Source organism: Tyto alba, unplaced genomic scaffold (assembly GCF_018691265.1).
Source record: "Tyto alba isolate M040663 unplaced genomic scaffold, T.alba_DEE_v4.0 Super-Scaffold_14, whole genome shotgun sequence".
NCBI lineage: Eukaryota > Metazoa > Chordata > Aves > Strigiformes > Tytonidae > Tyto > Tyto alba.
In genome coordinates, this window is record NW_024881276.1 from 26,797,056 (window position 1) to 26,813,760 (window position 16,705).

The 16,705-nt window shown below is 42.9% G+C and overlaps 1 protein-coding gene across 6 annotated transcripts in view; it reads right to left on the reverse strand.

The window, feature by feature from the left end:
• Positions 1-1,296: 1,296 nt before the first annotated feature.
• B3GALT5 (beta-1,3-galactosyltransferase 5) overlaps positions 1,297-16,705 on the reverse strand; it is a 34,504-nt gene continuing 19,095 nt past the window's right edge. For 2 of the 6 annotated variants that reach the window (XM_033011312.2, XM_033011309.2), the window contains exons 2-5: positions 10,631-10,781; positions 8,594-8,677; positions 7,033-7,222; positions 1,297-6,532 (exon numbers count right to left, since the gene is read on the reverse strand). In XM_033011312.2, coding sequence (XP_032867203.1) covers positions 5,576-6,532; positions 7,033-7,125 — 1,050 coding nt within the window. In that variant the 5' untranslated portion in view covers positions 7,126-7,222; positions 8,594-8,677; positions 10,631-10,781 and the 3' untranslated portion in view covers positions 1,297-5,575. Of the gene's footprint in view, positions 6,533-7,032; positions 7,223-8,593; positions 8,678-9,998; positions 10,141-10,630; positions 10,782-13,800; positions 13,905-16,292; positions 16,343-16,557; positions 16,677-16,705 lie in introns of those variants that run through there. The other 4 variants (XM_033011311.2, XM_033011310.2, XR_004409760.2 and 1 more) reach the window with 4 other exon arrangements.

Sequence of the window (16,705 nt, forward strand, 5' to 3'; positions counted from 1 at the left end):
CATGCCAGTCAGCCACAGTCAAACAGTCCTGACTATGGTGGCCCAGGCAAAACCATTTCAGGTTGGATCTTGATCTTCCAAAAGGCATCAACTGTGGTTAAAATTGTCTTTTATCAATTCCCTTGCTATGGTTTTAACAATCTTGCACTTGACACTCTTGTCATTTGGAAAAAACATTCTGAATTCAGATCACAGACTATTTATAAGGTTTTGTTTTAAGATGTCTTTGACTTAAAGGTGTACCATATGTAGAAAATTAATGGCAAGAGTGGCTAATGTGGCAGGATAGCATGCCTAATACTTGGGAAAGGACTCACATTCTTGACCTCTTTCTCTTTTATGGGAATTATGTATTTGCCTTTGGAAGCAACCAGTCATTTTACAATGTACATACTGAAGCAGTTTAGAGGAGAGGAGAAAATTCAACAGATTCAGATTCAACAAGGCTAAGTGCCAGGTCCTGCACTTGGGTCACAACATACCCACACAGCGCTACAGGCTTGGGAAGGCGTGGCTGGAAATCTGCCTGGTGAAAAAGGACCTGGGTGTGTTGGTCAACAGCCAGCTGGACATGAGCCAGCAGTGTGCCCAGGTGTCCAAGAAGTCCAACAGCATCCTGGCTTGCATCAGAAATAGTGTGGCCAGCAAGACTAGGGAAGTGATCGTCCCCCTGTACTCAGCACTGGTGAGGTTGCACCTCAAATATTGTGTTCAGTTTTGGGCCCCTCACTACAAGAAAGACATTGAGGTGCTGGAGCACACTCAAAGAAGAGCAATGAAGCTGGTGAGGGGTTTAAAGCACAAGTCTTACGAGGAAAAGCTGAGTGAACTGGGGTTGTTTAGCCTGGAGAAAAGGAGGCTCAGGGGAGACCTTCTCGCTCTCTACAACTACCTGAAAGGAGGTTGTAGCGAGGTGAGGGGTCAGTCTCTTCTCCCAAGTAGCAAGTGAGTAAACAGCCTCAAGTTGCACCAGGGGAGGTTTAGATTGGATATTAGGAGAAATTTCTTCACAAAAGGGTGGTCAACCATTGGATCAGGCTGCCCAGGGAAGTGGCTGAGTCACCATCCCTGGAGTTATTTAAAAGACATGTGGATATGGCACCTAGGAACATGGTTTAGTGGTGGACTTGACAGTGTTAGATTTACAGTTGGACTATATGGTCTTAAAGGCCTTTTCCAACCTAAATGATTCTATGATTCTATTCTTTTTAACTGGAAAAAGAACAAGCCTCCTCACTTGACTACATCCCAAAATGTTAATACATTCACAACTGAAAAGATAAGTGAACACATAAAACTGGTAACAAAATACTTTACTAAAATATCATACATTGAGTAGTTAGCGCAACATTCTCATGTTCTATGCAAATAATGCAAACATTGTCACGCATTTTATATTAACATTATATAGTAACCCGCACAAATCCAAGAAAAGCAGCATTCCTGTCAGATCCATTACAGACAGTTAGCCCTTTTGTTCCATTCAGCTTTTACATAAGGCAAATGTTTCATTACAAAAATCTATTCTGTATTCTCAAAAGTGCCTAGAAGGATTATACCTACTCAGTAATACTGAATCAGATGAGCTGTGTGTCCAAATGCTTCACGGATGTTTTTGAAAATCCTCCTAAACTCGGAATATATTAGCTGATGAGTTAGATTTGTGAAAAATGTATTTATTTTTCTGTATTCAAAACCTGACCTTGCATTGGAACAAATGGAGTATGCTGAAATGCACAACTCTAACCAACTCTAAGACACTATCAGCTCTGTTGATTTTTACACCTCCTTCCTACTGAATGAGAAGCAACAGAGTAACTTTTCAGAGTAATTTTTCAAGGCTATTCATAAAAAATTATTTGATGATCATCTGACCTAGAAAGCATAAAAATGTTCAGATAGTGCACTACTACAGATAAACTGCCCCAAAATTGGCTAAATTATTTTATTAGCCTATACAAAATTTTAAAAATAAGTGTATGTACACTGCAGTATTGTGTTTACAGTTCTAGTTACATTTCCAATCTTTTTGTGATGTCTTTCATAGGAAGATACACACAATTTGGCAAAAGGCCACTACTATTGTTTTGATTGTGTTAAAAGTCATGATCTGAGGCCTAAGCTGCAAAAGCTAATTTCATTTATCTGATACATATAAACTGACTAGCACAGTGGCTTTGTTTAAATAAATGAATCTGACTTGCATGCAATAATCTACTTTTCTTAAATCACCTTTTTCATCAGGATAACCTTATATTTTAAGTAATTAATTATTCATTTACTATATTCTTATTCAAAGCAGCCTGCCAAATGGAATTATTAAATCAATTTCTAATTTATGCAAGGACAAATAAAATCTTATGTTGAGAAAAATAATGTGCAGCAACATAAAGCATTCACTTGGGAATATAATTTGTGAAAAGGAGAGGAGCAGGGTCTCTGAATCCATAACATTTCAACCAGTACTGATTTGCTCCTCATCAGAGATATAGCAGTGATAACCTAAATGCTTCAGATGGACAGGCCGTTAGATGCTTAACAGCATACATTCAGTGGGGACAAAGTATTTTTAATGCCGCAATAAAAAGAGGTATCTAGCATGGGTCACTTGAAATTACAAATAGACTCACTGGAAACAGTATCCAGAACAGGATGGTTTCTTAGAAGATGCCTGAGGATCTTATTCCCAATGGCACGGTAGCTATGAATTTAGCCCCCAAAAAATAGTATTAGTGTCTGCAAATGTGATTAACAGAGAACAGCACCATCTTCCCAGTTAGTAGCTATATTCAAGTAATTAGGAACACTCCTGAACCAAAGTAAAATCCGCAGTCAAGAAGTCTAGCAGAACTTGGTCCACAAGGGTAATTTTTTTTATGATAGTACAAAGTTGTAAACTGCTCAGGTAAGATATATTTTAATGCCACTCACAAGCAGGCATCATTCAGGGAAGCAACCCAAAATACTGTCTCCTAATGGGACACTTTACCCTTTGGCCACGAAATCAGCCTGACAGAAGATCAGCAGCTGCCTCGTCCCAGGAGCCAGGTGCCACCATACTTCTTACATCTCAACACCTAATGGAGACGACCAAGTCAACACATCCACATGTAAATTAATAGCTGTTCTGCCGAGATACAGGCTCCCTGGGACTGCGCAGCTGGACTGGTCCTGCCAGCTGGCGAGAGGTTGGCACCAGGCACGGAGGTGGGAGTGAGACCCACAAGGGACTGCAGGATTATTTCTCTGAGAACGAGAAGAGGCCAGGATGAACATTAGGCTGCATTATGCTGTCCCAGCTCACGGACCCTCTACTCCATGAGAGAGGGAGCTAGGAGAGGCCAGGAAGCATTCCTTTATGCTCAATATTTTTCCATAAAATAAAGCAATGCCCAGCTTGCACCTTGGGTACAATAGCAATGAATGACAAAAACACATTTCTGCAGGTTACATGGAAAAAATAGTGACTAAAATACTGTTCTCAGGCCTTAGCAGTGTAACCCATCGCACCTACCGAAGGCAGCCACAAAAGTAGGTGTGCTGCTGCAGGGCTTTGAGTCCAAGGCAGATACACCTGCGGAGTCGGGGTGGGAGATGGAGAGATGTTGTTCAACCTGGAGCTGGGCTGCCCAACCCCTATCTAGGGAAAGGCAAACACCCCCTTGGTCACCAACGCTACTACCTGGATAGCCATATCCCTGCAAACACCATATATGCAGCCTTTTGCTGAATGGGGGACTTAAAACAAAGAAGGTTATTCTTCTACCAAAGAAATAAACATTATTTCTTTCATCATCTGTTGTCAAAAAATAAGTGCATGAGCTCAGGTTACTCAACATCAGAAGAAAATAAATAATATTTTATTACCATTATTAAACACTTTTCAGGATTGGACATACTCCTGCTGAAAATATCCTGCTCTTCAGACACAGGCAAGTAAACAGACACACTTGGACAGTCCTCATAAACTTAAATAAAAAAGAAAAAAATCTATAAAAGTAAATAACCCTAAAGCAATAAAATATCTTTCCCTGTCTTTCCTCCATGCTTTTTACACATTTTCAGTACATGTCCCCATCCCCAAGGCCCTGCCCCTGATGCCCTGGGGCAGTGTCTGGCCCTGGTTCCCCTCACTGGGCCCGATCCTGATCCCCCACCCATCGTCACCAGGGCCCAGCCATCACTGGCCTGACCTCAGACCTACCTCATCACCATGATACTGACTGATGATTGGGACTCTTGGTTGGACCTGGCCACCATCTGTGGGTCTGTCCTGCTCCCTCCTGTGGGTGCGTGGGGCTGAGCCCTGATGGCTGTCGGATCCCCTCAGCTCCCAGATCATCTTCCCCTAGGGAGCAGCCCCACTTCTACTGCTCTCTGAAAAAAACATTTGACACACAGTACAGGTATTCAATACCTCTTTGCTGGTAAAATGGACCTTTTCTTTGTGTGAAAGTAAATCGAATAGGAGTTCTGCATAAGGCATGATTTTATTAAATCATTTCTCCCCCCTCATGTTAAGCCCAAATATATTTTTCACAGCATCTACTGTAAAGACTCAATTCCTTGTCTCCAAAACCTACATACATCCTAGTGATTTCATGAGTCTTTGCTTGGTAATGAAATAAGAAATGAGGATCCCAGTCTGAATGATAACTTGGTCACATTGTCCCACTAGGTCTTGGTTAAAAGAGAAAAATCCTTCCATCTTCTCCCTTACACACCCCGTTCCTCATAGAGAAAGATGGCTAAATCAAATATACTGTTTAGCTCATCCTAAATGACTCTAGTTCAGCTTTGGCAAACCGTTTACAGTAGCTTTCAAGCAATCAAACTGAGACACAAACGCAAAAGACGTCTCTGGGTTCTATTCTAATAGAAAGACCAGGACACTCCACTGAGCATGGATCCGGCTCTACCACATATCATTTTCATCAGGAGGCACATATAGGGAAGCAGATATAGCAGCCTTACACGTTTACCAGGTGACCTGCAGTACCTAAGGTTGTTCCAAGAGCACTGCATGGGCAACTTTTTCCATCTCTGAAAAAAAATGTGTGTAGACTGAAGGAGGGATCCGTGCCAGTACACAGTTCTGCCCACACCAATCTGGATGCAAGGGCAAGGCTGCAGTTCCCTTTGCCAAGAGGGGAGTGTCCTGACAGCTACAAACACATTTTCTTTAGTGCCTGCACAGAGGGGTGAAAATGCAGTAATGTATCAAGGGGCACCAGGAAGAAGTTGCAATTTTTTTTCTCTGAACAAAAGTACTTTGACTTTTAGTTTGGCACTGAAGAAATGTTCCCAGTCCTGTAGCAGCAAGATTTGGAGGGCAGGTTTGCATGTCTGCATCTTTCAGAAAAAAATAATAATTGGTACTTGTGTTGAGAAGGGATGCAAAGAGGTGGAAATGAGTGGGAGAGAAAGAAGTTTGCATGTTCTTGGGCAGAAATTAAAATAATCATTAAAAATCTTCACCATGATGGATCTAAAGTCAGTTGGGAGTTTTGCTGGAGTCAAGAGCAGCCCTGTAAATGCGGAGCATTTCAGTTTGTTAATTCAAGCAGGGAAGGTGCTAGAGCACTCCTCCGTGATATTCTGTCACTAAGTGATTCCAGTAGCTCAGCTGCTCAGATGGTTCTACCTCATGGCACATCACAATTTTCTTAAAGCGAGAAACAGAGAACCTAATCCTTTCTGGAAAAAACGTCTGCTCTGAATGAAGCTCCTCCAGCTGAATTTTTAATTTGGCAAGGCACAGTCCTATGAATACATCCTCCAGTTTAATGAACGAAACTCTCTCTGAAATATTATAGATTTGACTAGCAACGTCTGTGGATAGAACATAACCAGTCCCAGAACAAAATGGCGGGTAGGTCTTTCCCGGATACTCTTCTCTACTCACGTACCACTTACTCCCCCTTCTCCGTATCGGGTACTCATGCAGTTTTAAAAAACCTGTGAAGAATCTAGTGGTCCTCTTTTTCCTTACAAGAAGCTCAGTGAGGTAAAAAACATTGACAAACACATCTGTGTCAGTTTTCATCACAAAGCTTGACTGGTAACAAAATCTGTGAACCCATTCCATCCCCATCATGGTCTTCAAAGTCAAATTGTAGTAAGTGTCAGTAAAATTCTTTTGAATAATGTCCTTGTACTTTTGGCTTTCAGCAGAGATATCAGCTTGCTGGCTGAGATTCACAGTGCTTCCCAGGAGGAAATATGTCACCAGGCGCTTGCCGGCGACCGTTCTTTCCTTCCCCCAGGTTTGCCGGATGGCCGTCCTGGCATCTACCTGGTGGTATGAGGATGTCACAAGCAGGACGAGGAAAGGTGGGTTCTTATGGCAGTCTATATCTGGGAGCTGCGAGAAGTTTTCTCCAATCCTCCTAAAAGTCTCTATGGGGAATATATAATCATGGCTGTTTTCACAGAATATACAGAATTCAGTCAAATTGTTGTAAAAAACCCAGAAGCTAACACAGCTGAGACCTACAAGGCAGAGAAAAAGCCTGAATTTTCTGAAATCCATCTGAAAGAAACAAGAAGGAACAGCACATTAAAAACAAAACAAAACAAAACAAAACAAAACAAAACAAAGCAAAACAAAACAAAACAAAACACAAAAAAAAAAAAAAAAAACAAAAAAAAAAAAACCTAGCTTCTTTCAGTGCTGTATATCAAACTCCCTGCAGAGGGATTTAAAGCCAGGTTGTCTAATTGAAAGCTACCTATTTCAAGGCACTTGCCCACACACGTTTCTCCTAGTATCATTCCCACAAAATGTTCTGCTGGCAATCAAATTCATGCTCATGCTTAACTTGAATCTGCCCCCCCAGCCAGCATACCCTCAGAAATTCACACAGGCCTGTCTACTGATACCAGGTTACCCGGAGTGATGATTCAGGCCTCCTCCCCACTGTCAGCATCTTACAAACCCACCAGGGCTCTCACAAGCCAGAGTGCAGAAGCAGCAGATACGTGCCCATGCCAGATGAGAGAGAATAACAGCAACAGTTTTTATTTAAATACCATGTTTCTCCATTTTTTTGAAAAGTGCCTGTGTCCCAGAGCCAGCAAGTGCTGTCCAACTGGCAGGCCCAGCCACGTTCCTCCCATCTTCATCTTCTTTGCATCCTGTGGGGCTCTTGCACTGACACAGAAACCGCTCCTGATCTTTTTGCTGGAGGAGCCATGAATCAGGTGTTTGACTTTGGGTCAGCTGCTCAGGAAAAAAAAACAACAGTGGGTCAAATTATTTGGATGTTTCGTCTTTTGCAGAGTTTCGGTGGCTCACTAGGGCATGCTGAGGTGAGAAGGGGGGTTGTACATAAACCTGTCTCCTTTTTAGATGAAAGACATCCAAAGAATAACAACAATGTTAATTCATCCATCCTTTAACAGATTAATGTGCTGCGTATCTGGTTAAAAATCTAGTATAAATTTTGAGAGAAAGAAAAATTATCAAAGCAAACCCAAAAAGGTCACGGTGCTAAAAAAAAATTACACATCTCCATAAACTAACTGGGTGAGAAGAGTATAATGCTTCAGTTACTCATTCCATTGACCCACAGGCCCACCAACTACTATTTTAGAGCACTAGGTTGGGAGAATTTTTACCAGGGTAAGAGCATTCCCTTCTGCTTCCCACCTCTTTTAACAAAGAATTGGATCTGGCTTCCCATCTAAAAACACAGCAAACCAAGTTTACAATCCCCAGAGCTGTAGATTTCATGGAAATTTGATCTCTGACTTCCAGCCAGGAACATTCTGCATAGACTCCCCAAAACCATGTTAGTGCCCTCCTTTTGCTCAAATTCCCCTTTCCAAGCAATTAAAGGGTTTTGCGTTGCCAGCTTAAGTTCATTTTAAAGTCCAGGCAGGTGTTCCTGGGACCAAATCCAGATTGTTTTACCCGTAAGAATAGTCCCATGAACCTCAGTCGGTATTCTCAAAAACATGAAACTAGTAGAACTGGAGTCCTGGTTTACTGAAATTCCTCCCACAGTGAAATGCATTTTTGCAATGATTCACTAATGAATTTTGAAAATATTTCAAAAGTTCACATTTCTTCTGCCATTTATATTTAAATTAACTTTATCTTTAAATAGTGTATTCCTCAGATCTCACTTATATGTATAGCTCACAGTAGTCTTGCGATTAATGTAAAAATTGCTTTAATTAAATACATATGTAAAATTGTGTGAGAATACACTTATGCATACATATATATATACACACATATACACTGAGACACACACGCAAAAGATTATACAAAAATCTGCTCTGCATCTGTTCTCATGTCCTTCAGTGGTCTGGGAGGAAACACATGCATATCCTGAAAACAGGGCTTCCAGGACAGGATGATATTCTGAGGCTGACAACAGAGGTGCAGAAGTTTGTTCCTGTCACCTGCTTTCATGAGGCTGTTCAAGGGTCTGATATTTCTCTGTCACAAGAATTCCAGAACATGTACAAACAAATCCTTCAAATACTGAACTAAGAATGTAATTGAGAGCAATTTTCTTTTAAAACCCATAGAAACCTTTTCAGAAATACTCAAGAGCAAGAAACAGTAACATAACATACTCACTTTACCAGATTTCAGTAGAATCAGTCTATTGTGACTTGACCATATCTCCTTACTTGTTTCCAGGTTTGGGGACTGGTAACAGATCTTAAAAAAAAAATAAAAAGGTTCCTGTTCTGGACGGCTGGGAAAACAGACTCCCAACGTAAGTTCTGGCATGTATTTACCATACTGCCTACCCAGAGCCAGTCTTCCTTTTTCAGTCCATGTATGAAGCAGCGTACCTTATGCAGATATATAAGCACATACACACACAGTGCAAATGTTTGTAAATTTATGTAAATTGTAAGCCATATTTTCTAAATTTTGCAAATCGCACATATGTACATGTACCATTTGACAGCAGGTCCCTCCCTAACACCAACATGTAGGCAGTGGCCTTGATAAGAAATGCACACTTCCTGGAGCAAAGTCTCATTTGGTCCTGACTATGTGAAAGCTGGGAAATACTAGCTTTTGTTGTCAACTTAATCACCAAAAGCAAGACCGAGCTTATCTGGAACTGGTAAGAAAGGTGTTCTTTTTTTCTCAGATGAAACATTTGCAATTACCCACAGAGGTATTTGCGGAGGAGACTGTGGGGAGGGCTTGCAAGGACTCACATTGAGCCAGTAGCACCTTGGGCATTCCCAGTTTTGTGTCTCAGCTCTCTCTGCCTCCCCAGCCATGTTAGGAGGGAGCCATCCAGATAACATGCTGCACCCCGCTCTGGTGCTTGCCCAGCTGCAGCTCCTCACCGTGACCCCCAGCTCTGCAGAGCCATGCAAGCCCCCGGACCAGGAGCAGTGGAGGAGACTCAGACTGCCTGTCCACCCCAGACTGTGCCCCATCTTCTGTCACAATCCCATTTCTTCCCTGTTTCACTCTTGCAAAGGTCTTTCCCCGGTATAGCACCAGTTCCCCAAACTCCTCCCTCCAGGTAAATTCTGCAAACACACAGGACTGCACACAGGTGTCCCACCCAATGGCCCTGCCTTTAATTTCCCCACCTTGGAGCTCAAGAGGGGAAGAGTTGTCCCAGATGCCCCCAAAGCCAGTGGGAGCCTGAAGTGTGACTGGAGGGGGCTGTTGGAAAAGATGCATTTGCACAGGTACAACTTTGATGTCCCAAGGACCCAACCTTGGCAACACGTTATGAGGTGGGCATTTACTGAAAGAACAGCAAGGGAAAGGGTGACAGAGAGATGGCCAGCTTCCTCTCACTGAGGCCATTTTTCTTTTAAAATCATTGATTTTATTTTTGTTTTCAGGTGAATATGGAAAATTTTGAAAGTTAAAAACATTTTATATTAACACGAACAGGTCGATTCCTTGGACTGCTTAAGTTGCCATATCAGGGAATTAAATCACCCTGGTATTGGCTCCTTACCCCTGGGATGCTGAGCCCCCACCCCATCCCTCATCCCACCTGTGAATAGCAGGTGTAGGTTCCTGGGTGAAACAAATGCTCTGTCTCCCCCACTGCCTGGGAGAACTGCTATATATGAAGAACATATGGAAAGCAACGGCTTCTGTTATGTGTCAATAGGACAACATGGCTGTGACTGCATTTAGCAAAACTGTCACCATCCAACCTAAAGTATCTTGCTCTGCAAGAGAAATACGAGCACAGGTTAGGTATGACAAGGCCTGTGGTTTCTAAATTATCTGTTGCTGCATCTTTCCTCTTTTGCCTGCATCTGACAAACAATACAGTCTGTGATTCAAGATTTCCAGCCTGCATGCAGATATCTCCATGGAACAGTCCAGGAGATGTTAATAGGAAGGGAACAATAAGTTTACAGGAGGTGGTCCAGAAAGCAGTGGAGACTTAGGAGCGAGCAATCTCTTTTCTAGAGGTCATTTTGAACAGCATCCACTATTTTTGCATCAAAACAAATCTTTCTGATTTTACAGCAAATCCTTTTGCATGACGTTATACTTGATTTTTTCTCTCTGATCTGAGTCAGAAATTGCAGTTTTCAATTATCTCAAAGCCTTTGCCATCTCCTATTGTTCCAATTGCAGAGTATTTTATGTAGAGCATTGCCAAAAAATTACCTGCTTTGTGTCCTAGAGAGCTGTTTGTTTAAACTGACCGGCGTGGCGTTTCATGGCTCTGCGCAGATCCAAACGAGGTTCGCAGGAAAGCCCAGGACCCAAGCAGCGTGGGCTACAGGAGCCTGCAGCCCGGCGCCCCTCGTGCACATGCCTGAAATGAACACATGAAGAAAAGCAGAAGGTAGTCCAGGTTTCTGATCCAAATCCATCAAACTGCAGCCCTCTACTTTGCGAGGACCTATTTCCCCCAGCAGCAAGAACTTCTTCCTGCGTTCTGCCGTGGTAGCAGATTGGCTCTAAGGTCTCTCTGTTCACACCACTGACCCTTGTGTAACTCCTTCATGTTGCAGTGACAAGGCCATGGTAACTCCTGTAATGAAGCCTAGTTATTCCATCAAGATTAATCTGACACCTCCTTTATGTCTGTTAATGAGTATAATTATCTCAATGGCACCAAGAGATCAAGACTATATGCCATATAGATCAAGAAAAGCAATCTGGCCCGAGGCAAAGAGAGGTAAGTAGGTCTAGAGTCCTCCTGAGAAACAGATTCAAAATACCAATTTAAAGAAATAAAGTTTTCTTAATTTTTCTGGGGCAAAGCTACAGTCATGCCACTGAGTTCAGCGGATGATCAGCATTGGCTTTGGATTAAGGTTGCACACATCAGCCAGGGAACGACCTAAACCGCAGACAACCAAAGTGCTTTTGACCATTTGCAAGAGTCCCCACTTCATAAAGAGAGACACAAGCGTCTGCAACAAGGCAGACCCAAAAGCAGGGATGTGATTTAAGTGTGTAAACAGGAGTTATGACCTCAAATATTGCACAGTTAAGGTTGTCAGCAATATTGCCATTTTCCTTTCCTAATAATCAAAAGTAATATGTACCCTGGTATATGTACTAATAATACCTGCTAACTTTTGATATCCGTTGTAATAAAGCTTCTAAATTGCTTTCTCAGAAGCTCAGCAGGACACAAAGAGGGATTAAACATGCATAGATAATAAAAAAATGTTAAGTACAGCAGGAAACATTTATTTTTTCCTAAATGCAAGCATTTCAGAAGAGCAGGGGCCAGCTTGGAGCTCTCAAAGATGATGTGTCTGGCAAAGCAGTGTGCTCAGCACTGGCTGGGCCTCCACTTTTATGGGGACACATGTGGGTGGCCGGGTTTCCCCCTTAGCACAAGCTCAAAAGCCAGAGAGGGATGACCAGGTGCCTCTGGCCCAGCAGTTTTCGTCTGTCCCCCCACTCTGGCAGCAGAACACTGCCCAGCACCTACGAGTCCTTGTCTGGAACAGCTGAACCCACTCAGGTCCCACGCAGGACTACCAAAAATGGTGGTGGTGAACCTCTGCTCGAAACAAAGGGTCGCACGGGGACAGAATACCCTGCCTGGTCCCCTCGGGAGCACTGGCTGTCTCCTCCCACCCGTGCGCTCGGTGGCAGCATCCAGCGGAGCCTCCCGAGCCCAGGGCTGCTGTTTCCAGCCAAAAGAACAACATGCAAACAGCCACGAAGGTGATGAGCCTAATCATCTCCTTCCCGGCGCCTTAAAACGCCACTTTTCAGGGAGAGGTTTTTACAGCAACTTGTATTAACAGTGTCCTCACCCAAACGTCAAGACCAGCAGGCAAGAAGGATGGAAATCTGAAAAGGGTACAGGGCAAGGGAAAAACTTTTTTGCTGCCCTTCCTGCCAAACCACAGAAAATCTTTTTCCCTCTGCTACCTCTCACCAGCCTCTGCTATCAAAATTGTCCCTCCTTGTCAGTCAGTCAGCGAGTCAAAGCAAGGCATTGTTCCTCTGCTTCACACATGACAGTTTCTATCATTTAAGCACTGAGTTGCTAGGCACTTTATTTACAGCAAAATCCTCTCCCTTTTTTTTTTCTTTCTTTTTTCTCCCTTTTTTTTTTTCCCCTTTATTTTTTGTTTCTTTGGGGTTTTTGTCATTTTTGTTTTTTGCAATGTTGCTTGGAAGGGTTAGCTTTCTCAGTTCCTCCCCAGGCACCTCTGTGCTACCCCTGGCCTGCCTTGATAGGGTATGCATTGGGAAAGGGGGTCTGATGGGTGGGTGGTTTTGATGCTTAAAATAAGCCTCTGGCTCTCCAGAAAGGCCGCGGTGTTTTACAGCCAGGGAGCAGAATCTGGGGAGCGGGTGAGCCATTCGCCCATGGTCACAGACTCACAGCAGGAGTCCCCACCTCCAAACCCTAAGCAATCACTTAGACAACAGACAGAAAAGAAGCATTGCTGTTACTGATTTGCAGATCCTACTATGTTGCCTGGCTTATGCTCTGTCATTATGTTACTAATACCCATTTAGCTGATTGACCCTGTAACTTTAACAGCAGATTGAATCTTCTTTATAGAAGGTTGGGCTGATTTTATTCACCGCTTTGGATTTTGATAAGAAAAGCAAAAAAAAATAATTTAAAAGGAAAAAAATTTTTTTAAAAAATGAAGAATAGAAACGAGTAAAGTTGTGAATGTAATAGTTCTAGGGGAAAAAAACATATTAGAGTGATATGTTAAATTCCAGATTAATATTAATCCCAATGAAATGCCATGCATATATACATAACACAGATATATATATATAGATATATGCACACAACTGTATTGTTTTTAGCAGCGTGACCAACAGAGCCTAAATACTGGTATAGTTATAATAATCAAAGAAACTTTTTTTCCCAGCAATCAAAGAAAAACCATGACCAAAAAAAAAAATAAATAAAAGACTTTAAAATATAAATTGGTTAAAATTCAGAAGCTGAGTAAGAGTCCCTGAAAGTTTCACCTCCCTGCCCCAGATCTCCTCCCATCGTGCTATGACAGAGACAGTTTCAGAAGAGCCAGCTGACACCCTGTAACTCCTTAGCCTTATTTCTCCAAAGAGAAATTTCCATCATTTCCTCTGAATCACGTTTTCTGTACTACAGAGGGTAACGTACTGGTGGTTAAACACAGTGTCAGCATATGTGTATAAACATAACCTGGACACAGCCGCTCTCTCACAGGCAATGCACAGGCACAGGAGGAGTTTTGCATGCAATATTCACCCATTAAAAAGGTGCATCTTTATTATTACAAGGGAAAGAACAAAAATTTGTGGGTTCCATCCACTCGAAAACAGTCTTTCCAGTTCAGATACAGAAATTTCACCTCAGGTGTGGAGATTTCCATTACTACAGTGGTTGCCATGGCCCAGACCAGAGGTCCATGTGGTCTCTGGGTTCTGCCTCTGAGACTGTCCAAGTGGCCAGTGCCTGAAGGAGAATAAATATCATGATGGGAAGACATTTGTGGCACAGTGATCTTCTAAATCGGAGGCTGCATCTCCCTCTGTATTAAAAAAATCATGAGACATTAGCTCTTGATGCACCTTGATCTCATCCACCCAACCATGACCACCTGCTCATGACATTCATTTGGAAAAGTCAAACAGCGTGCTCAGACCAGAATGCAGTTTTGCTCTCAAAACCAGCAAAAACTTTGGCAGGAGGTGGAGCTGCTCCCATAATGTCACAGGAAAGAAATGCTGCATCTGAAGAGTCAAGAAGAAATGTATTTCCAGGGACTTTAGCCAAGTCAAGAAAGCTTACTTCTATTTTAAAATATCATTTTTCTTTTGCAAGCTGCCTGAAAAATTCTCTTGATGAATCCTGGCCCTAAAAAGCCCACCCAAATGTCAGCTTGGATATTTGGTAAGGCCAGATCCCTTTTCCAGGAAGGAGAAAGAAGTTGCAGTGGAGGCTGCAACATGGGCTGTTAGACACCCAGTTGCAAAGTTCAGACTATCAACACAGATAAACTGTACAGGACAGACATTACCATCCAGCCCCCGGTGCAGGTGCTTTTTGTCCTTTTTAGGAGCTTATTCAGACAGTTTTGACTTAATGCACTTCCACAGGCGATCCAAACACAGCTGGCAGGCAAAAAGCAAAGAGGCATCCTCACTCGCAGGTAGAGAATACAAGGAGGCACTCCCTCCTTGTTCTCCCAGAAGGACCTTTTCTCATCTTGGTAGTCATTTTTTCTAAACATTCAGCTTTCTCCTCTTCTCCTCTCTTCTTTCTCTCTCTCTTCCCTTCACCCTCTGTGTACCAAACGTCCCTTTCCAGGATTCTCTTCAATGCTAATAGACGTGCTTCTTCTAATGCTCCCTCTATTCCTACAATATCCCATCTTCCATTTATCACTGATGCTAATGAGTATTTTTAACTTCTTTTAAGAATTGCCTTATGAATCAGCAACTTCACTACAATTGCTATTTTATTTGTTATTTCCAAACTCCAGATCTCACCAAAGATAAGTAATCGTCCACAATGGAATGAATCAGAGCAACCTTACCCTGTATAAACCCATGTGCTTCATTGTGCTGAATAGGAACAAAATACAACTCACAGTCACCCTCTTATCTTCATAAACAAATAAAGCAATGAGAAAAATTCTCCTTTAAGCTCTTGCTGTCAATGCTATGACTCCAAACCCCTGGTTCTCTGAGCTATAGAAGCACCATTCTTCAAAAATTGTATGTATGTGCCTATGTCCCCCAAAATGAATTATTTGTTGCACCCTCATTTACAAGTAGTGCTAAACGCTGGAGTTTTCATCTTAATGAAAAAGAAAATTAAAACCTGAAAATCGTATTTCAGACAGGATGAGGGTCTTGCTCTTCTCCCTCAGAAGCAATCTCAAGATACAAGAAGTAAGAAGTAAAAGAGCACTGCAGAGAATAGATAGCTATGCAGATTGTACAAAAAAAATGTTCAAAATGGTAAAAATTACCAATAAAGACATTCCAGTGTCACTCTCAAATCTTTCATAAACAGATTGCTGATCACCCCTGCCAATATCACTGTAGGATGAGGGCTTGTCAGGATGCTACCTTTCAGATGTTTTTTTTCCCTACTGTAAGCTGCGGCAGCACTTGCATGGGGTAGGTGAGCCCAGTGCTTCTGCCGCTCTCTGCCCTTTCATTTCATGCTGCCTCTTGGCAGAGTGTTTGTTTTAGTGTTTGGAGCTTTATTCTTCCTCTATCAATACAACAGTTGAACTAAGTCTCTGCACTGACATGTTTATTAAAGAAGCACTCTGGTACTCTGGGAGGATAACGTTTCTGGGCATCATACAGATTCCACCCAGGGCAGAGACAGCCCAGAGACGGCCACTCAGGCTCCCATCACCATCCCAGCCCTGTGCCAAATGCCAGCTGAGAGGGACAGAGTCCAGCTCCTCTTTTGACTAGCAGGGCTAAGGCAAAAAGCAGAGGAACAGAAGTCCCACTGTGGGGCCCTCATGCTGGCAAATCCTTTGTAAATAACTACTTGGCTTTAAAAATGCTGATTATACGCAGTAATGTTTGCAGAATCAGGCCCAACAACTGCTTTTTAATTATTTACCTGTACTTCATGGATCTTTTTCTTTTTGTGCATTTTATTCAAGGTCTCAGCAAACACGCAAGACACCGAGGAAAACATTGCCCTGTATTTGCCCTAACTGATCCTGGTCTTTCTTGGGGGACAGGTTCACAGGCTGCCAAAATGTTTCCCCATGTTAAAACACACACTAAATCCTCTGGCAAATGAGATTACTTATTACGACCTTCTTACCATCAAATCAGTCTACCCCTCACGCCAATTAGTGCAACGTACCTCGCCGCCCATTTAACCAGTGGATGGATGTTGCAGTCCGGAGCCCTCAGCCAAACCCCACGCGCCACAGAGCCACGCGCTGCTCGGCTCGGGCGAGTGACTTCCCCGGCATCGGGATTTAACCCCAGCCAGCAACCAAGCACCACACAGTCGCTCACTCACTCCCCTCACGGTGGGATGGGGGGAGAGAATTGGAAGAGGAAAATTGAGAAAACTCATGGGTTGAGATAAGGACAGTTTAATAGGTAAAGCAAAAGCCACGCACGCAAGCAAAGCAAAACAAGGGATTCATTCACCGCTCCCCATGGGCAGGCAGGTGCTCGGCCATCCCCAGGCCAGCCGGGCTCCGTCACGCGTAGCGGTGACTTGGGAAGACAAACGCCATCACTCCGATCGTCCCCCCCTTCCTTCTT